The sequence below is a fragment of the Chionomys nivalis genome, chromosome 25 (genome assembly GCF_950005125.1).
Source record: "Chionomys nivalis chromosome 25, mChiNiv1.1, whole genome shotgun sequence".
Lineage (NCBI taxonomy): Eukaryota > Metazoa > Chordata > Mammalia > Rodentia > Cricetidae > Chionomys > Chionomys nivalis.
The window spans coordinates 9296508-9318706 of record NC_080110.1 but is presented as its reverse complement, the minus strand read 5'-3'; the positions used below and the strand labels follow the sequence as shown (position 1 = coordinate 9318706).

The 22199-nt window shown below is 42.7% G+C and overlaps 1 protein-coding gene and 1 non-coding gene across 2 annotated transcripts in view; one reads left to right on the top strand and one right to left on the bottom strand.

Annotated features, from left to right (window-relative positions):
• The window catches only part of Fgd6 (FYVE, RhoGEF and PH domain containing 6), a 105096-nt gene that overhangs the window by 39736 nt on the left and 43161 nt on the right, over positions 1-22199 (bottom strand). Inside the window, exons 4-8 of the mRNA XM_057758169.1 lie at positions 15923-15990; positions 15807-15837; positions 6318-6469; positions 3243-3399; positions 77-164 (exon numbers count right to left, since the gene is read on the bottom strand). Coding sequence (XP_057614152.1) covers positions 77-164; positions 3243-3399; positions 6318-6469; positions 15807-15837; positions 15923-15990 — 496 coding nt within the window. The remainder of the gene's footprint in view (positions 1-76; positions 165-3242; positions 3400-6317; positions 6470-15806; positions 15838-15922; positions 15991-22199) is intronic.
• LOC130866677 (U6 spliceosomal RNA) lies at positions 19893-19999 on the top strand. Its single transcript, XR_009056367.1, has one exon. It is a non-coding gene; the product is annotated as a U6 spliceosomal RNA (small nuclear RNA).

Below are 22199 nucleotides of genomic sequence, written 5' to 3'. Positions count from 1 at the left end.
GAAGCGGCATGCTTAGGAAAGGTGTACTCAATAAGGGCAGTCAGGGTCAGCTGGCTGGTAAGGTTTGGGAGCCCACCTGTCAGCAGCAGCCTGTACTGAGGGATCCTCTGAACTGGCTTCAGCAGGTAGTGCTTCAGGGCCAGGTTGGCACATCGCGGGCTCATCTGAAGTGGGGGGAAAGCATTGAAAGTAAATCCATTGTTTTTTCAGAAGCAGCCAGCAACTGGAGAGGAGAACCCAGAGATGCTGCCTTCTGTAAGACACGCCGGCTGTGACAGTGGCTGTCACAAAGGAGAGTGACTGCAGCTACCAAACCGGCCGCTCTCAGAAGCCAGTGCTCATGAGAGCACTGGTTCACAGCTCTCAGAATGCGGTGTCCTCCTGGGGATGTCCCAGCTTCCACTCAGGGAACATGTGCTGGTACAGCCCTAACTACAAATCCCCAGGAACCGGGAAGGGAATGCATGGCCCCCAATAAGGAAGCTGATCTAAAACTATTGGGGCTTAGATTCAAACAATAACCAGAGCCCCGTAGTCAATATGCTCATTCACAGTAACAACAGCATAGTGGGGAGGGCTGCAGAAATCAAAACTAAGAGCAGTCCTGCTAAGTACCCCTCTCTCATAGAATAATGAATGTAAAAATCTGTTTGGATGTGTAGTCCTACAAGACAACCAAGTTAGAATGTATATACCTGGTTGCCTGTATATTGTTTTCTTTTTGAGGTGTGTGTGTGTGTGTGTGTGTGTGTGTGTGTGTGTGTGAAGACTTTGCAAATGCCAAGCATGTGTGCTGCTCTGGAGGCAAATCATGAGCCATTAACTTGGCCATAAAGTCATGTGATTGAATGTAGTGATATTTCATTTATATTTTCATAAAGTTTGCCTGAAGATCAAAGAGCGGAACAGTCCCACTGGTCAGCCTTACTGACCAGGCAGTGGTGACACACACTTTTAATCCCAGTAGCCACACTAGTTTGCCATAGAAACTGGGTGGCAGTGGTGTATGTATGCCTTTAAACCCAGAACTAAAGGGAATATAAGACAGGAGAAGATGGCTCTCAGACAGTCTCATTCTGACATTCCTGGAAGCAGGATCGCCATTTTGGACTGAGGTCAAGGTAAGAGTCAGTGGCTGGTTGCTTTGCTTTTCTGATATTCAGGTTGAACCCCAATATTTGTCGCTGGGTTTTTATTAATCATGCTAAAATTATCCTTAAAACTTTTTTCCTTAATATGTAAAATAGCTTTCTCAATCTATTCCTGAGCTTCATTCAGCCCCAGAGTTTACTGTGTGGCAGAACTAAAATGAACATGCGTGTATCCCCTTGCACTGCTTTCTGAGACAGCTCTATGAAGCTCAGCTGCCCTTGAACTCTCTCTGCTCTTGTCTCTACTCTCTGGGTGTTAGAGTTACAGGCTATGCCACGATACCTGGTAATGCCTCTTTTTTCCCACAACACAGAGGAGAGGAAAGGAGGAAAGATTATAAATTAACTTCAAAGTCAATTATTAGTCTGATGTACGAACTAGGAAAAAATAGAAATCAGCAATGCTATAATATTTTGGAACTTTTCTTATTTTGTGTGGCTAAAATTTACTGATCATTTTAGTTTCAAAACAAAGAAACAAATACTAAAACCTAGTAATCCAGATGGATAGAGTAAAATTGAACTAGTTGTAAAAATGTGGATAATACCACTCCCTTCCTCTCTTCTTTCCCTCCCTCCCTCCCTTTCCTCTCCTCTATTGAGGATGAAATGTAGAGCTTCTGATTTCTCTCATTCCTAATTCAGATTTCTTTAATGCAGTCTCAGAGAGGAAGGCTGAATCCCAGCCCTCTTCCGGGTCTGTTTTGGGAGGTCTTGGTTTATTGGCGCTCTGAACCAGGGCCTTAGGTGTGCAAAGTGCATGCTATATCATTGAGCTGTCCTTCCCAGTCTCTGACTCTCTTAATTAACTGTTTCACACAGCTCCTGCCTGCTTTATCAGAATCATTTTCCCCAGGACAGTTTTTAGTAGGTGGATGAGGGTCCAAGGATAGCCAGGCCTAACTGAATAATAAATCTGAGCCAAGTCTGGGTAACGATGTGCAATATCATTTTACCCCAATCAAATCAGGTTTGCACCTCCAAACATTCAGTCGAAACACAAAGCTTTAGCTGATATATACAACAAAGACAAGGTTTTTGACTTTGATGCTAAAACTGTTTATTTGCTTCTCTAACAAAAATTATGTTCCTTTCCATTACTATTTGTGAAGTTGTCAGACAAACGGAAGTAAATGTTGGGTAAAAAATAAGGAACGTTCCCTTAGTACTCAAATTCATCAAGAGAGAAGGCAGAATAAGGTGGCCAGGGTGAGAGGGAAGGACAAGTTAATGATTAATGGCCATGGAATCTCAATTTTGCAAGACTAAGTATGTTTTAGAGGGACGGTTACTCAATATTGTCCCCATAGTTCATACTATAGAGTTTAGATACTTAAAATGGATAAGATTTTAAGTCTGTGGGGTATACATTTCACCACAGGCTTAAAAAATAAGATCAATTTGTTTATTCATTTGTCTATTTATTACTTGTGTGTATGTGGGCCTGCATATGTGTGCACATGTGTGCACATGTAGGTGTTGGGTACACACATACCACAGCACGCATGTTGGGATCAGAGGACAACTTTCTAGAGTCAGGTCTCTCATCCCACATGCGGGGTTTCAGGGATTCAACTCAGGTGGGTCAGGCTTGCTAGCAGGTACTTTTCCCTTCTGCGTGATCTTGTTAGTCCTTATTTTGTCTTTAAGACAGGGAACTTTGAGGCCAGAAATGCTAGCCTGCTAGCCTGCAAGTCACTATGCAGCTGAGGATGACCTTGAATGCCTCATCTTCCTGCCTCAGCCTCCTCAGTGAAGCTGCTACCAACTGTTGAGATTTGAAAGCCAGGACTTTGAGGTCAGCCTGGCTACAGAGTAAAACCTTGTTTCAAACTAATTAACCGGTTAACTAACTCTCACCAAAATACTATTTACCCAATCAAAACAGTACAGTGTGCAGTAAGAGATCTTCAGAATGGAATCTTGGACTGTTTGAGTTTTCGCTCGTTTGTTTGTCGATTAATTCCTTCTATGGTTTAGAAGAGATTATATTTTAACACATCTTTATTCAAAAGTTTTTTTCAATGACTATAAATGATTAAGGTATAGAAAATATAAGAAAAAATTTCAAAATTATATGGTAGCAAATACCTCGAATTCTCTAACAACCGCAGCAAAGCCTGGGTTTTTCTTGCACTGCTCATCCAGCAAAGCTATGTTCTTATCAAATTCTTTGATGTATGTGGAATACATTTTTAAATATGGCCCCTTCTTCACAAAGATATCAGCAATTCTTGGTTGTTCATTCCTATGGATAGAGGACACACAAAAACATAAGAGCAGTCACTAATGTGCCCAAGGCACAGCGACGTCATTAGCTCATCCTTTTATTCTTTTCTCTCCTTGAAAACGTATCCTAAGATGCTGCTCTTCATTGCCCCTGCCATGAACACATCTTGCCCAGAATCTGTCGTCTCTGACTGGTCCCCATTTCCATTTTTGTCTCCTCTATTCCATTCCTTAGTGCAGCAAGAGCCTAAAAAATGCACATCCTATTATGTAACTTCCAATAATGACTTCTTTTCTCTATTTCTCTGTGTGAGTGCATGTCTGTATGTATGTATGCATGTAAATGGGATCACCCAGGCTGGTCTTGAACTCATGACCCTCCTGCTTCAGCCTCTCTCTCATTGTGATTACAGGTGAGCGCCACTACACCCAGCTCCGAGGACTTCTATTACACTGAGAGTAAAAATAGATTCCGTGCATACAATAGCCACTGCTCCTTCCTATCTGCCTGACCCAGGCCATGTTCGCTTCACTTTTCCTGCTCTCCAAAGCATCTATGTTCTTTGGATATACAAAGTCCACTGAAGCCTGGAAATAGAGAGTTCTTGGAGTTTCCCCATTCCCATGTTCCTGTCTCAGTTCACACGCTCCATATTTGGTGGGGGGAGTAGACAGCTGACATCCGAACACCTTATAAATGGTAGGCAAGCTGTCTACTACTGACTGTATTCCTAGCCCATGTTCCACTTTCTTAGAGTTTTTTTTTTTTTTTTTTTTTTTTTTTTGGTTTTTCGAGACAGGGTTTCTCTGTGGTTTTGGAGCCTGTCCTGGAACTAGCTCTTGTAGACCAGGCTGGTCTCAAACTCACAGAGATCCACCTGCCTCTGCCTCCCAAGTGCTGGGATTAAAGGCGTGCACCACCACTGCCCAGCTTAGAGATACTTCTTAAACCTAACCTTCAGTGAGTACGCAAATCAGAAGTTGTTTTTTTCTGATTTTTCTTGTCTATTTACCTAGTCCTTCTCCCCACTAAAATGTCTGTCCCCTGAAAGCAAGACCTTTGTATATTTTGTATACTATGATATGCTTGTCACATGTAGATTACCAACTAGCACAGTAGATATTCAAATCTTGGAAAAATGAAACACTTGCTAGGCATGGTAGCTCACGCCTGTAACTCTAGTACTCGGAAGGTGAGACGGTAGGACTGCTATGAGTTCAAGACCAGCCTATACTACAGAGTGGATCCCAAGCCAGGGTAGCTACGAAGAGAGACACTTTAAAAATTGGGTCCAGTAACTTATTTCAAACCATCAGATAACTGGGAGACAGGCACACTGCTACTGTCACGTGGGGTGGTGGTAGCCAGGACATGGATTCCTTGATCCCAACGTAAGTAAGTACCTTGCTTCTCACGGCTCCACCCAACAAAACTGCATTATCAGCAGGCAGTGGCTAGATCAAGAGGCACCAGTGGCCTTGGACCACATCCGTCCTTAGGGAGCAGAACATGATCTACGTATGGCCTGGAGATCACGGTGGAGAGTCGGTACTGGCTAAGTGTGTCCTGCATGGCAGCGAAGCAGAAATGTCACTGTAGTAAGGGGCACGGGGCCAAGACTTTCCAGATCAGCAAGGTCTCTGCTCCCAAGTTTCCCGGGCAGAGAGATACGGCATACCAGTTTGCCTCAGTGTCACCAAGTGCCACTCGAGGTCCTAGCCTAGAGTTTCAAACTTCTGTTTTATAAAGACCGGCCCCTCTCTAGATGGTCCCAGAATTGAAAATACTACAATTTCTCTAACAATGTGGACCTTACATTGGTCTCGCCAAGACAAACGTGTACACTTTGCTCTATACAGAGAGTATTTGGTGCTTTGACTGCCCTAACAAAAATATATGATCCTAGGGTTTCTTGTATGGTAGGCAAACCATTAAGCAAAACCCCAGACCTCCTTTTATTTATCTAAATATTTTTATGGATTGACTTACTGATTTATTTTGAGGAGTGAGGCATAGGTGTGAGTCCAGAGGACAGCTGTGGCAATCAGCTGCCTCCTTTGACATGCAGGCTCCAGGGGTCAGACTCAGGTCAGCAGGTCTGGTGGCAAGCACCTTTACCCACTGACTCATCTTGCCAGCCTGCCTTTCACTTTTTATTTTGAAACAGAAACTCATTAAGCTGCCCGTGCAACTCAGTGAACATTGTCTTGCCTCAGCTTCCCAAGTACGTGGGCTTGCAAGCCTGCTCCATTAGACCCAGTGAAAAGAAATACCTTATTCAAAGACTTGAACTATCTTGTTAAATAAATTTAACTTTTTCTATGAGTGAAGAGTTGTCTCTTTCATTAGTTTAGGCTGGTTCTCAGGAATGCTTAATATTGGAACATGGATCATCTACAGGTCCAAAACTTGAAGACTTTAGTACAGCAAAAAATATTTAAATCTCTTATATTACTAATATAAATATGCCTATCATTAGGCTTTAAAGTCAGCTAGGATAATATTAATATAAAATTCTATAAGGAACAAAAGATAAAATATATACAGAATAATTTTGGTAATAATTTATTTTTGCTATAACTTTAAAAAACTACAGCCTGGAATTTTTCAGGAAGTGAAACCCTATCTCAATAAACGAACAGAAAAACAAAACAAAAAGGGAAAAAAGAAACAGAAAAAACAACAGCTAAGTCAGCTGAGCATGGATCTGAGCAAGCATTGTTGAAGAACTTTTAAAATGATATGTATATAAATCCAGCGTGCTAAATGAGGTGTGGCGACCCAAAATATTCATCATACAGATAACTGCGAAGAAAGTTCAACATACTGCGGCAGTTCTCTCTCTCTCTCTCTCTCTTCTCTCTCTCTCTCTCTCTCTCTCTCTCTCTCTCTCTCTCTCTCTCTCTCCTTGGCGTGGTTTCTTGGGATTGTCTTACCAGCTCAGCATTCTTTCCTCCAGTTCCTTCAGGAGATCCCGGTTGAGCTCATACAGCTGAGGCAGGTAGTACAAGATCTGGTTCAGGATCCGGTCCTCAATCACAGGCTTCCCAAGTTGCCTGGATGCATGAGCCACAGCATCCCGGAAATCCTGTTATCGTCAGGAGGAGGAAGAGTGCTGTACAAACTCGGAAGTAGATCAAAAGCCTTTTCCCTACGATGATCTAAATCACAAAGCTATCTCTTGCAACTCTATAAAGAAGTGTCTAAAAACTGTTTTGCAGCTCTGGGAATTAAAGCCACTGTAATGCTATCATATAAATACGATTCCTCTACTTTGTCACATGGGGAGGTACTATTCTCTCATGAGGCATAAACTAGCAAAACCCCAGGGCGAGGTATTAGAAACCTGAGTTGTTGTCAGGGAAATCTAAGAGACTCCCGAAACAAGACAGGCTGTGCTATTACTCCACGCCGCCTCCCGGAACTCGAAGCTAAGACCCTACTGCTGAAGACACCACACATTTTGGACACAGAACTTGGAGGAAACAAATTGGAATTGACCCGGAAGCCTCCTCCCTGAAGACTAGCTCTTGTACTATCTAAAAGTGCTATGCAAACTGCCATGGGAGAAAAACAACCAACAGTCTTATCCAGATGTAAAGCCCACAAACTCCAACAATGCCAGGCTAGGCAAGACATCCCCCATGGCCCAATAGTGGCACCTTTATGTAGGCAGTAACCAACACAGTCCAGTTGGATTTAAGACCTGTCCAATGTGAGGAAATTGACACTTAGAAGTGTGTAAACAGAGCCAACGACCTGTGGCTGGAGAGGCCGGAGACCCTAGAGAAGACCCTACTGTTGCCATTTTTCTCAGCTGTGATATCTATGTATGGCTGTCAACATCTGGAATTAACTAAAATCCATAAACGGAGAGCACACTAGAGTAAGCAACTTTTGCTTAATTTGAAGGATGACGATCCACTTCTAATCTGCATCTGAAGGAGAAATGATACACCTTTAATCTGGGCCACACCTTCTAGGAGCCAATAAAGACGGTGAAGAAGAAGGTTTTTGTTTCACTTTTTGCCTGCTTGCCCTCCCCTTGCTACCAAGTCCATTCCTTCACTGGCATTAGAGCCTACTTCTTCGGGGTTCCAGCATCTACTGAAGACCAGCTGAGACATCCAGCCTCATGGACTGAGCAACTTCTAGATTGTTGGACTTTCCGTTCATAGCCAGTCATTGATGGATTAGCTAGATTGCAGACTATAAATTATTCCAAATAAATATAAAGCTTTTAGAAACGTTTGCCTTTATATATATATATATATATATATATATATATATACAGATAGATAGCTATAGATATTGAAAGAAAACTTCATTGTATAAGTTATTACTCTAGAGAACACTGACTAATACATAAACCAATATAATTTTTAACTGCACTCTAAATATTGATCCTTATACCCACAGGTATGAGTAGCGCTTACCCTTCATCAAAGAAGTTCTTTTTTGTAATACATAGGGACTATTACAGAGATCTGTAATATGTAATTTTCAAATATTGAAAATTGAAAATAATTTTCAAAATGTAGCAAATAAGTGATTTGGGGGTGTCCAGCCCCAAATGGTTCATCTACAGCACAACCCTTATACTTAAGGGTCAGGAACATTGGGGAAGAGTGTTGACAAAAGACTGCAAGTGCCAGAAGTCCGAGAGACCTGTTTCCAGGTGGCATCTCTAGACATTCCATTCATGAGATCACAAAATGCCGCCTACACAAGAATTATACGATGATACAAGCTGACAGGCCAGCATGGATGGGGAAGTCTCCCAAGGCCCCACACCTAGATGAAGAACTATAACCAATCAATGGCTGCTGAGAGGGGGAGAATCCGTTTTCTAGGCTAGGAAGAACCTGATAGGTTATTCAATACAAAGCGGTCACTCTTCAATACATGTATATATGAGCAATACTAAGTAGACTCAGTGAGGGTGTGTGTGTATATGTAAGAGTCTGTTTGTGTTTGTGTGTATGTGTGATTAAAAAGAGGCCATGAATTTGGGAGTATGGACAAAGAAGGAGTTGAAGGGAGACAGCAGGAGCTGAAGGGAGAGCAAAACTTACATAAAGACAATACTTAAGTATGAAATACTCAAAAAATGGGGCTGGAGAGCTGGCTCAGTGGTTAAGAGCATTGCCTGCTCTTCCAGAGGTCCTGAGTTCAATTCCCAGCAACCACATGGTGGCTCCAAACCATCTGTAAAGAGATCTGGCGCCCTCCTCTGGCGTGTGGGTATAAATGGAGGCAGAAAGTTGTATACATAATAAATAAATAAATCTTTAAAAAAAAAAAAAAAAAAAGAAAGAAATACTCAAAAAATGCTTTATTAATTTTTGTAAGTTCCCAGGAGGTCTTAACTAATTACGTTTTGAATTCTCCCTCATCCCTGCCAGTAGCAGTTTCCCAGCCTGGAGCCTCTAGTTGAGACCTGTAGAGGAAGGAAGGCACTATCTAATCAGGATTCGAGGTCTAAGCCTTCCCTTTTGGCTTATTGTGTTTCCTTGGGCTAGCCTTGGCTTCTTCATTTGCTAAACAGGTGCGGTTGTGACATAATTAGTATCTGTAGAGTAGCGGTAATACAGTCTATTTGGATGGTGCACAGACACTTTCAGCAATTCATTTGGTGTGAGCCAACACAACGCTCTCACTCTGGGTCTCGGTGCTCCTCTCCCTCAAGCCAGGCTCCCAGTGAGCTCGCCATTTACACACTAGCATGGCATATTCTTCATCTTCTGTTCTAAGCCTGCCAGTGCTCTGTTTTAATATAGGGCACCACCACACCCTATCACAGCAGAGGAGGAGGAAAGGGTGCGGGAGGAGATAAGCATTGGCCGAGACCTCATTGTCCTCTGAGGGTGGGCCTAGAGAGCCAAGCTAAACAATAGCGGAATCTCCCAGCTGTGCAGGACTCCAAAACAAAGGTTCCTCCTCCCAACAGCCTGGTTCCAAATCCTAAAGCAGAACCTGAAGAGGTTCACTAGGCTTTCTCTTTACCCGCAACTGGTTTCCCCTTGGTGGATTTACTAGGCAAATCAAGTTGGAAGGGACAGCATTTCCTCTGTTGACTCCTTCAACACTAGTTCCTAAAATACAAGTTAATCAAAAGTATTTCTTCTGCGTGTGGGCAGGGGAACAAAAACAAGCCTCAAACTCAAAAATCCTCACACATACCCTAAAAGAACAGAAAGGTTTCCTACCCAAAGTACAGTTAAGTTTCTTTGCAGAGCTGGAAATTCAGTCTTCTGAATGCAGGCAGTTCTAAAAACGAGCTACACTCCCAGCTCTCTTCAATGCTTTGTTTTGAGACAGTCTTGCTGAGACCAGGCTGGCCTCAGGAATTCACAATCCTCCTGCCTCAGCCTCTGGATGATTGGGATTACAGACATGCCAAGAAAGGCCTCAAAGTTGCTATGTAGCAAGGATTGTTCTCAACTTCTGATCCTCCTGCCTCTGTCTCCCGAGTGTGAGAATAACAGGCCTGCACCACCATACTGAACCCAGGCTTCCCAAATGCTAGGCAAGAACTCTACTAGAGAGCTGCACGCCCAGCCACCTCACTCTCTTAATACAATTTAAAAACTTTTTTTTTTTAAAGGCAGAACCTGGGATCATTTTTATTGTCCCAGTAGCTACATTAATCTAAAGGAAAACCCTATCTACACTAGCAACTAAAGAACCAACTTGTATAACTAACTAGTAGACTATTAAACAAGAATTTAGCTTGCCAGCACTACTAGAAAAACCACACAAGCATCCCAGAAACCAGCTGATAGCAGTCAGATTCCATCTCTGAGAGCTCGCCTCCATCAGCCCTGGCATTTGCTAGGAGAAAATGCAGCTACTTAAGACTTCTGGAAGCCATTAGCTTGTCTACTATCAAGGAACGCTATTGAACACACTCATGAATCACACCCCCGACTGTAAACATGCTGAAAGCTCAGCAGGTAAACAGCTACACGTTCTTCTACCACTTTAGCGATTAAAATCATTCCAAAGCAGTTCCTGCTCAGCGAAGCAATAAGCGTGCTCCTTTCTTCTTCCAAAATTAAGTGATGACTATTTTGGTCCCTTGGCAGCAGAATAACTTTTGTTTTCCAACTGGAAGGTATTTCCTCACTATGACATAGACAGTGGATGATAGCTGTTAAGTAACTTAGGAACCAGTGTGACACAGCTCCTGCCAGACTCTGCATTCCATGTCTTCCATCTCTGCCAAAAGGGAAACTTGTTTATTTAAGACACATTTAATAAAGACCAGCCAAATCCAAGTGGGCTGACCAATGACGTGAGGCCCTGAACACACACACCTGACACGGCTTGTTTTTTTTTTTTCCCAAGAGTATTGGATGCTTAGGACAGCTTCAGATGAATGAAGCCCAATGATATCACTTTGGAAATTATGGTAGTAGCTCTAAATAAAATAGAAAGTTTATTTTGTACTTAGGTATGGTGGTATATGCACCTGTGTAAACCCAGCACTTGGGGGTGGGGAGTGGCCAAGGCAAGAGGATTGCTGTGTGTTTGAGGCTCCATAGAGCTCCATAGCAAGACTCTGTCTCAAAAACAAACACTTAACAAAGATTATAAGAACGTCAAGGGTTTGAATCTCTAAGACCCACTGTTATATGGTCTAAGCAGGTGATTGATGGTTTCCTTAGACAAGGGAGCTTTACTAAGAACCTCCCACCACTTCCAGTGTCTGGCCCTGTTCCTTCCACCATCTCCCAAGAAGTAGCAGATCGCCCCTCCCCTACTTGTCCTTCACTTCTTGGGGATCTTCTACCCACTGACTCTCACTTTGCTCCTTGGTTATGAATTCTGCATTTGGAGTAAATTCCAATCTTTTGATCACTACAAAAGTCCCTTCAACAGCACTGGGACTGAACACAGTCTGTTTTACTGTATGTTAAAAAAAAATTTAAATAAAAAACAATTTGAGACCGTGCTGGTCTACAGAGTGAGTTCCAGGACAATAAGGGGTATACTATAGAAAGACCCTGTGTTGTGAGAGACCTTGGGAGAGACCTTGGTCAAGGCAGGTGAGAGTCAGAGGCCTCATGCCAGGCAGGAGACAAACTCACCGTGTAGGTAGAGCTTAAGTAAGAAACTTGTTGGGAGAAGGGTAAAGGGAGAGCAGAGGGAAAGAGAAATACAGGAGGAAGAGGAGGAGGAAGAGAACCAGCCTGCCTCTTCAGAAGAGCTATGGGAAGAGGGCGGGAGTGGGTGGAGCTTGACCTTTTGCACCTGAGTACAAACGCAGTGACCTAGCAGCTATAGGACCCTGGGTCGGCCAGGGTAATGCCTGATTTATCTTGTCGGGTGAAAGAGGCCAGCATAATGCCTAAATCCTAACACCCTGTCTCAAAAAGACCAGACAAAATTTGTTTTAAATATCCCTTAATAATTATTTTCACCTGGGGCTATCACAGGTTCTCTGGTTTTGAACACAGAAGAGTGTCCCTGGCTGCACGCACAGCTCAGTGTAGAACGTGCTCAGCGTACACAAAACCCTAGGCTAAATCTCCAACAGCCAGCTCCAAAAAAGGCATCCCTATCTCCAGGCAAAGACAAAGAATGCTAGAGCTTAGCAGCCAAGGAAACAGCCTCCCCGCAGCAGGGCAGCAACTATATTCCTGTCACTTCTTTGGCCCCAGAGCCAGATGCAACCAGTTCCACGGGAACTACAATCTTAGCCTTCTCAGCTACTCAGGAACCTCAGCCACTGCCAAAGTGGAACGACTGGAGGGAGGTCACATTTTTTTTTTCTTTTTTAAATAAAAAAGATGATTACAACACGTGTCCAATTAATTATCTTCCTAAATCCCAACAGCCAGGATAGTTTGGGAAAGTGTGACGATCTTTAAGGGCCGCAGAACTATTTTGGGCAGAAGCCTCTAAATTCGCCAAAGCTCCTCTAACCACACCAAGGCAGATGCGAGTGAGTGGTTTCTGCATGCCAGGTTCTGGTTCACAGGCCTCGCCGTGGAGCTTAGGGAAGAGCACTAGCTTAGACGGGGTGAGCCCTGGGTTTGAAACCCAGCACTGCAGAGGGATGGGTGAGCAGACAGAGATGGCAGAATCAAACAAAGGAGGCAGGAGATGGTGTAAAGTATTAGGCAAACCGCAGACATGACTGACATCAACTACATACAACACTGATTCTAATAAAAACCTACCAGAGTCAAATCACCTAGTATGACATTCAGAACCAGAATAACCCCAACTCTTTACAATACGAACATGCCCACTCCGCCAACTCAGATCACTCGGGGAAGACCTCAGTGGAAAACAATGCAAATAAGACCTGGTCAGAACATCTGAGGCACTGAAGCACAGAGCAGATGGCCTTGTCTCTGGTCTACAGAGTCCCCAGGACCAGAGTGGGGTGTGGGACTTAATTGCCAGCTGCCGCAAGCAGCAAGCTTGACCTTGAGGCATTGTTTAGTTACTTTCGGGCGCCCACGTTGTTACAAAGGGCACGTAGGCACAGGGACAGACAGGGAGCTCACAGTAAATAAAAATCACTTAAAGGAAAGCAAAGCAGCTGTAGGGATCAAAAGGCTTATGATACATATGAAAAATTAAAGGGGAGACTGTGAAGTAAAAGGAAAGGGGAAGTCTCCATCTCAACAATGTGACTTTGGTTTTGTCTTGTTTGCTAAGGCAAAGTTTTGTTATATAACCCAGAAGGGCCTTAAACTCAACATCTGCATGCCTCAGCCTCCCCAGTGCTGGGACTATGTTGGTGTACCGTTGTGCTTTGCTGGCTTTGTTGTTAAAATAAAAATATTTTTCCCAGGTGAAATGACACTTCCTTTCCTGCATGCACGAGTCAGGTTGTGCATATTCATCAATGCATTCAATGCAAAACATAACTGAAGCCAACTGTCTATGGCATGTTTCTGTCTCTCTTTAATAACCTTAATATGCAATGTTCATAAGAAATATAAGTAACAAGAGCCAGCTTCGCTTTCATCTTTATACGATGAAATGCTAGATGTTTCTGGTTTCCTAGGCAGCTGAAAAAAATTCTGTAAGCAATAAATATGCCTAAGGATATACTACGTCCTATAGATACACTATAAATGGCAATGGTTAGGATTGCAAGCAAACATTTAAAATTTTAAACCAAGAACTCACAGAACTATACTTCAAAGCCTAGTTTTGACATTTAGTAGCCTGCTACTTCCTTCATTTAAAATAAACAAAGAAAAAAAAACTATCTTTAGGGATGTTATGAGGCCAAAAATAAATAATTTGTGTTACATACCTATACAATATACTAAAAGATACATAGAGAACACTTATTAAAAGGCCATTTACTTAAAAAGATTTGGTAATTTAAATAATCACATAAACATCACTTAATATCTACAAGTCTTTGGAAGCTGAGCAGCAAAGACCTGAAATTGAGACACAGAGAGAAGGAGATGCCAAACCGAGGTGGGAAAGACAGAAGCAAGACAAATATGCTCTGAATAATGGACTTGATCTATGAGTCTTAATATTAATAGAACTGCTCAAAAATGAAGGCAGTAGCTAAGTTAACAGCAGCTAAACAGAGGAAAAAGCAACTGATAATTTAAAAGTCCACATGAACCACAAGACTGTATACTCGGGACAGAATGACTGTTTTAGGATGGGGAAAACTATTCATTTTATGATGCACTTAGAAAAATAGATGAAGCTGGTTGGTGGTGGTGCACAATTTTAATCCCAGAGCTCAGGAGGCAGAGGCAGGCGGATCCGTGTGAGTTTGAGGTCAGTCTGGTCTACAGAGCAAGTTCCGGGATAGCTAGTGATGTTATACAGAGAAACCCTGTCTTGAAAAAACAAAAAAATAAAATAAAAACGCCACATTCTATTTGGTATCAGATATCAGTATGTCCAGGGGCCTTGGGTCTAGATCCCTGGCTTTATTGAGAGTCTGTGTGCTGATTAGTTTTGCTGTCAGTGTGGCACAAGCTAGAGTCACCTGGGACAAAGAAACCTTAATTAAGGACCTGCCTGATCAGTTGACCTATGGCCATGGCCATGAGAAACTGCCTTGACTGATGACTGACTGAAGAGGGCAAGAGGGTTAGTGGGAAAGGAGAGGGAGGGGCAGACACAGGCTATAGATTTTCAAGAGGGCTGTATGTCTTTAGCTAAAAGAACTACTGGAATTGAGCACTTAGTGGCACATACGTGAGGGATGTTCATACATGTTCTATTTTTACTTTTTGGGGGCCCAGCACCTAGCTCCCAACAAATCACATGGAGTCTTATTCTTTCTTATGAATGCCAAGCCTGAGATTGGCTTATTTATTGCCAGTTTTGCTAACTTAAATTATCCCATCTACCTTCTGCCTCTGGGCTTTTACCTTTATTTATTCTATGTGTCTTTCTTTCCTTCTTCCTCCATGGCTGCCTGTGTGTCCAGGTGGCCCCTGGTGTTCTCCTCTCCTCCTTTTTCTTGCTCCTCCCTTCTTTTCTTTTGGTCTATCTATTTATTCTCTCTGCCTGGCAGCCCCACCTATACCTCTCCTGCCTACCTATTGGCCATTCAGCTCTTTATTAGGTCAATCAGGTGTTTTAGACAGGCAAAGTATCACAGCTTCACAGAGTTAAACAGGTACAACGTAAAGAATGCAACACATCGTCATATCATTTAAACAAATGTAACACATCTTAAGCTAATATTCCACAACAGAAATTTGGGATGTTGGGTATATCTTGCCAAAAAATAACAAAAACAGAGTAACAGTAAAAGCACTTTGACTTGCAGCAGACACACAATCTTGTAAAAACTTGAAGGACAAAAGTGTATAAGAGAAAAAACAAGCATGTGGTCAGATACATACAGCTCTTTCCTAATAGGTCTATTCGAGGTGACTGCGGTTAAAAAAAGTTAGCAATGCTGTCTCAAGTGTCTCTGTTTCTGGGAACTATTTAGATTAGAGAAGACATGCCCCCAAAAGATACACATCATTATGGGTGCTGGGGGTATAGTTCTGGGGGAGGGGAAAGGAGAGAGAGAAGAGGAGGAGGAGGGAAGAGGAGGAAGTGAGGCAGAAATGGGGCAAAAAAGAGGAAAATGAGAAGGAGGAGAAGGAGGAGGAGGAGGAGGAAGCAGTAGCAGCAGCTGTCATGGCTCATTTATTATGAAGAAATGGAAGGTGCTGAAGATTATTATTCAGAAATCATCTGGGTACATCTAGATGCAAATGAGATACAACTTGTAAAATGTCTATTATATATAATTTATAAACCTATAAGTATATAAAACCTTATTATAAATTTAAAATGTAACCAAGCACTAGAGAGCACAAGGGTATAATTTACTTGTGAGCTGTGGTAAGAACCGTTAGGGTAGGAAAAGGACAGGACTGGGGATAATCTTAGATTCGAGAAAAATACGAGCAGATACTTACAATATGCAAAAGTTTTAACACATCCACAAACCTGTTAAAAAAATAAAGAACCAATAAGAATTTTTTAAGAAGTCAACTGGGAAGAACAGCTTCTAAACTGCTAACTTGATACCTACACTTTCTCAGAGCTCATGATCTCCTTGGCAATATGATGAACTTTGCTTTTCATCCCAGCATCTTCATCCTGAAGATAAAGAGTGCATTGAGAAAGAATGAATCCACAAAATATGGGATTAGCTATGAGCTGGTTAGACATATATTTTAGCCCTGATCCTATGTTATCTATAAGCACACAATTCACACTACGTAATACTTCAAAGGCAAACATGGGGAGTTAAATAAGATAATGAAACCATAATACAGAAGTAGCTGAAAGAAATCAGGAATTGGGTTAGGGGACACATGCCTTTCATTTTAGCCCTTAGAGATAGCTAGATAGATCTCTACGAGATTGAAACCAGCCGGGTCTACACACTGAGTTCCAGGCCATCCAGGGCTACATATTGAGACCGCTAATCAATCAATCAGTCAATCAATCAATCAAAGGTATCAAAGTTTCAACATGGAAATGCCATATTCTTCAAGGGACACACCTATGAGTGAGTATCATGAGAAGCCCAGTGAGGTCATGTATATAAATAATACCAATACTCAGGAGACTTGAGGCAGGAAGATGGTAGGTTCTAGGCCTATTTTGACAATACTACAAGACTGGATAAAATAAATAAATAAAAGTACTTTAGATAATGCATGACGAAGTGTTATGATGAACTAGTAATGGGTTGTATAAGTCAAATCACTCAAATTCTGAAAGTGCAGTTAATCAGGACTCTTCATGACAGTATATCTGGCATCATCCCAAGGACACCTTTTAATTATTCCTTGGCGGGAACATGAAATATCCCAGCAAGGACACAAACTGTACGTGTCCGGGAAAAAATGAAGATGACTTGGAAAGTGCTTCTGACATTTAGACAAGTTTGTTGTTGTTTGCAGGAGACAGAAAAATTTCCCTTTCTATTCTCTGAAAGATCTGAAATCATAATTCCTCAGTGAAGAGGAATGAACAGTAAATAAGGAACAAGCAATTAAAACATTTACTTAAGGTAAAATGACAGCTGGAACCAGGCTGGGGATATAACTTAGCAGTACAAGCTTATTCCACATACGCAAGGCCTTAGTCCCTAGCAGAGCACATATGTATGCACACATGAACACACACACACATACACACAAATTAAAATTAAAGAGCAATTTCGGCTACCATGAAAATGGAAAAGCTCCGATACTTCTGTAGAAGGGCATCAGGCCCCATTTTGTAAAGATTTTTTTTTCCATTCCTATTGCTATGCTGTTTGCACTCTTTCCAGCATTGGCAGCACCAAGACAGTTACTTTGTTCTGCCTCAAGAGCTATTGGGCAAGGAAATGCATAAAAAGCCACCATGGCAATCCAGTAGTCATTCATTAACAGAACGCCACTTGGGGCGGGGTGGGGTGGTGTGTTAAAGCGATGGCTCTCAAGAGCAGCCTTCTCTACACTGAAGTGGTGCACCATCCCAGAAGATCCACTTAGCACTGTGATAGTTCAAAGTATTACCTTCATTCTTCATTTTATTTTGTTTTTCAATTTGTTTTGTTTCATTTTGAGACAGGGTTTTGCTGTAGCCCAGGCTGGCCTCAACTCACAGCCTTTGTATCTCAGCCCCTAAGGTCAGGGATTGGAGGCACAATCACATCTCAGTATTTTTTTGTTGTTGTTAAATATTTATTTATTATGTATACAATATTCTGTCTGTGTGTATGCCTGAAGGCTAGAAGAGGGCGCCAGACCTCCTTACAGATGGTTGTGAGCCACCATGTGGTTGCTGGGAATTGAACTCAGGACCTTTGGAAGAGCAGGCAATGCTCTTAACCACTGAGCCATCTCTCCAGCCCCCCAGGTAGCTATTTCAAAACTTTAAAAAAATAGATCTGGGATGGAGTGTGAGCGTTTGAAGACGGGATTAATAAAACAGCCCAGCTGAGCTCCCGGAGTACAATGAAAAAGAGGGAGGAGCAATAACGTGAACAAAGGGGAAACGCACACAATCAGCTGACCCGAGCTAAGGGCTGCTCACTGACTCTGGACTGACAACTAGGGAACCTGTATAGGACCGAACTAGGCACCTTGAATGCAGGTGACAACAATGTGGCTTGAGCGGGATCTAACCCTATTGAATGAACTTTTTTTTCTCTAGGAAGAGATACCTTGCTCAGTCTAGACAGGTTGCTGGGCAGGCGGGGTGGGCGTGGGTGGCTGGGCTGGGTTTGGTTTTGCCTCAATGAGCTGAAGAGACAGATTTAGTTGACCTTTCGGGGGAGGCCGTACTCTCCCTGAGGAGTGAATGGGGGGTGGGGTGGGATGGAGAGAGCAGGAGGATAGGAGGGCGGGGTAACTGGGATTGGCATGTAAAAAAATAAATATTCTTAAAAAATAGCACAGGAAAGAGCAGACAAACATAAGCAAAGTACAAGTGTGTGTGCGTGCATGTGTGTGTGTATAAAGATATCTTAATGAAATCCAATATTTTGTATAACTAGAAAAAATTTAAAAAGAAATACCCACAATCTTCAAGAAGTGAGCACAGGGAATAAGGCCACAAACTGTCACAACTGTGAACCTGCTGAGCATCGAAGGAGGCCACACTAAGGCAGAAGGTGGAGTCGGGAAGGCTTCACACAGAAAACGCACCTGATGCCCTTCAGCCACTGGAAACACTCAGACAACACCGTCAAGTGTGACGCTCGGAGAGGGTGACCACGGGAGCACAGACCCACGCGCAGCTGCTTTAGATAGACTTTACGGCTCCCTCACCGCCTAGGTTCCCAGCATAGAGAAGGCTCTCTATGAGATATCTGCACATCTAACTCCAGAAAGGTCATCCGAAGTAAGTGCAATTGTCTTGCATTTCCTCCCCAAAACTCCCTCAACCAGGGAAGGCTAACTCATAGAAAAGAGGAAAAGGTCTCACTCTATTGAGCCAAATATAACCCTCTCTTTTCTTCCAAGCCCTGCCACCCAAGAGAGACTTGGTCTACACAGTGACAACAGAGCTCAGGGTGCATTGTTCCCCACCTACACTTCCCTATGAACTGTGTGGCCCTTCTCTGTGTGCCTCCCATACACATGCTAGCAAATGGGCCTGCTTTTCTCTAGTTGGTGTGCCTGTTCGGCTTCTTTCAGCTGACTCAGACAGGGAGCCTGTAGAGGAAGCAAGGCCTTCCATATACCTACTGCACGTCCCCATGCATCAATGCCAGGAACCTGACTGTCTCTCTCGTCAGTGCCACCTTCTGAGTCAACGAAGCCCGTTGATTTATCCTTCAGAGTATTTCCTTAATTGACCCTTTCCTTAATGTGTGCTAGACTTCTGTCACTTGACAAAATATCCAAGACAAACAACTTAGAAGAGGTCTAACTGGGCTCACGACTCCAGGGATTTCAGTCAGTGGTCTCGCCATTGCTCAGGCCAAAGGTGGCACAGTTGGTCAAGGCAGGCGTGTGAGGCAGAGGAACTGCTTGACTCAACAACCGTGGGAGCAAAGAGAAAGACAAGACATTTCCCAATATATTCACCAATGCTGCTTTTCCTCCTACTCCTCCACACCCCTTCCTTGACTCCAGCCAAACTGGAACCACCTTGTATTTCCACGTGATTCTGCCCTCCTCTGTCTCTTTCTATACACCTTTCCTTGCTTCCGAATTCCCTTCTGGTCAAGGCCAGCTTTCCTTCCAAGTATTTCTGACTGCCACGTTCTGGGTCATTCTTTAATATGATAGTCGCAGGTTGTCCCTTTACGAAGGCTGCCCTGATACTCTTCTGTTACCTTCAAAGTACAAGGTTACTCTCTTGTTCATATGTTATGTATAAGACTCTCAAGGGGCTGTCACTATCTGTTGGCCCTCCCAATATTCTCTGTAGTCTACCTGTTTACTTTTGTATCCTTCTATATGTAAGCATAGTGCTTAATTCACTGTTCAAGGAAAATTCACGAACAGGTAAATGTGTACAGGTGGCTGCCACTTTCTTAGAACCTAAGACCAGTGCTTGCTTCGGCAGCACATATACTAAAATTGGAGCGATACAGAGAAGATTAGCATGACCTCTGCAGAAGGATGACATGCAAATTCATGAAGCAGTCCATTAGAGAGAGAGAGAGAGAGAGAGAGAGAGAGAGAGAGAGAACTTAAGACTACAGCACACTGTTTGATATGTTATATATCATAAAACACAAACTCAAACTCAAAATCTGTGGCACATACAATAAAGGATAGTGGGTTAAACTAAATAAGGGAACCTAATCTAGGAGTATACACAGTTCTCTATTTTTGTCTTTTTCTGTGATTTATTGTATTTTTAGATCTACTGGGGGCGTTAGTGTTTTCCCTGTGTGCGACTGTATGTGTACCTGTGCCTTTAGAAGCCAGAGAGGAGGCTGGAGTTACAGACGGTTTTGAGCCACTATGGAAGAGCTAGGAACCAAACCTAGGTCCTCTGAAATAAAAATGTGCTTTAACCATGGAATTATCCCTGAACTCCTTACTTTAATTTTTTGAGCCATGGTCTCACTATACAGCCTTTGCTGGCCTGGAACTCACTATAGATCAGAATGACCTCTAACACAGACCACTGCCTGATTCTGCCTTTTGAGTGCTGGGATTAAAGGTATTTGCCACTGTTCGTTCCATATAAGATTTATTTTAATGGTGTGTGTGTGTGTGTGTGCGCGTGCGTGAACGCAGATGCTAACAGAGGCCAAAGCTTCAGCTGTGAGCAGCCTGATATGTGTTCTGGGTCCCTACTAGGAACCAAACTCCCATCAAGCACTACCGGCTCCAAACTGCTGAGCCATCCCTCGAAGCCTCTGTTTTTCCTTTTAAGCTAGGAATATTACAGACGTAAATGAAGTCATGTTAGTAGACTCGAAATCAATGGGTTGTAGTCATCTGAAAAGTCAAAGACAACAAATACTAAAAGTTCTATATTCTCTCCATCTTGTTCTATATTTGGACCCGGCCAAACAATGATGGGAACGCACCTTGTAAGACCTTAAGAGGCTGTGTTTGGAGCTCAGGCTTCTGAGTTAATCAAACCATATCACATTTTAAAGAGACCACCTGTTAAATATCAACATCTCCCCAAAGCAAAGCGTACTGCGATGGAAGTCAAGAAGCTCGCCACAGACAAATGAAAACAATTGTCAAGGGTCATGAAATAACTTACACACATTAAACACAGAGCCTTGGTCTGAAATCCAGCGATACACTCGGATCTTTTGAAAACAGCCCAGCTTTGTCAGTTCTTCTTAACTGTGTTCTCTTTATTTCGCAGTTGCTGAGTACCCATGACGGCCAATGACGTTCTACCAGTGCGGTTAATGCTATCTGAGAGACCTTCTCTATCATAACAAGAGTTCTACTCGCAAGAGAAGAATGTCAACAGCAAGACCTGCCCAAGGCACAGGCTTTTATCATTTTTATGTCACAGATGAGGTGATATCATGATGTTACCTAAAGGACATTGTCCTTTCTAGGCTCTGCCCTTCTCTTTGCAGGGGAATAATCACGAGCTATTTTCAAAAGATTTGAAAAAGAACAGAGAAACAAATATTCAGAGAAGCTACAGACTGAATGTTCTAACCATAAAGAAACAAAATGAATACACTTCCTTTAAAATTTTATTTTATTTTATTTTTTGTTTCTTTCTTGAAACTAAGTCTCACTAAATTGCCTTGGTTGGCTTGGAATTTACTATGTTGAACAAAACGGCCTCAAATTTGCAGGAATCCTACTGTCTTTCCTTCCAAATGCCAAATGGGCATGAGCCACTATGCCCAACACATTTCTTTATTTTATTTTTTTGGTTTTTCGAGACAGGGTTTCTCTGTGGTTTTGGAGCCTGTCCTGGAACTAGCTCTTGTAGACCAGGCTGGTCTCGAACTCACAGAGATCCGCCTGCCTCTGCCTCCCAAGTGCTGGGATTAAGGGCGTGCGCCACCACCGCCCAGCCCAACACATTTCTTTAAAACAAATGTTTATTAAGACCTGAAAAGAACAATAAACTAAAACCTGAAGAACTTCCAGGGAGCTAAAGAGATGCCTCAGGTCGCAAAGGGCTTGCCACACAAGTACAAGGACCTGAATTCAAATCCCCACCTTAGGTGGTGAGGGCTACTGAACACTGTGTGAAGATGTGTCCTTGTGATTGGTTTAATAACAGGCATAACAGCCAATAGCTAGGCAGGAGAGGTTAGGCAGGACTTCCAGGCAGAGAACTCAGTGTTAGAATCTAGGCATGCAAGAGACACCAGTCAGAAGCAGAGGGAGTCAGACATACAGAATGGAGAAGAG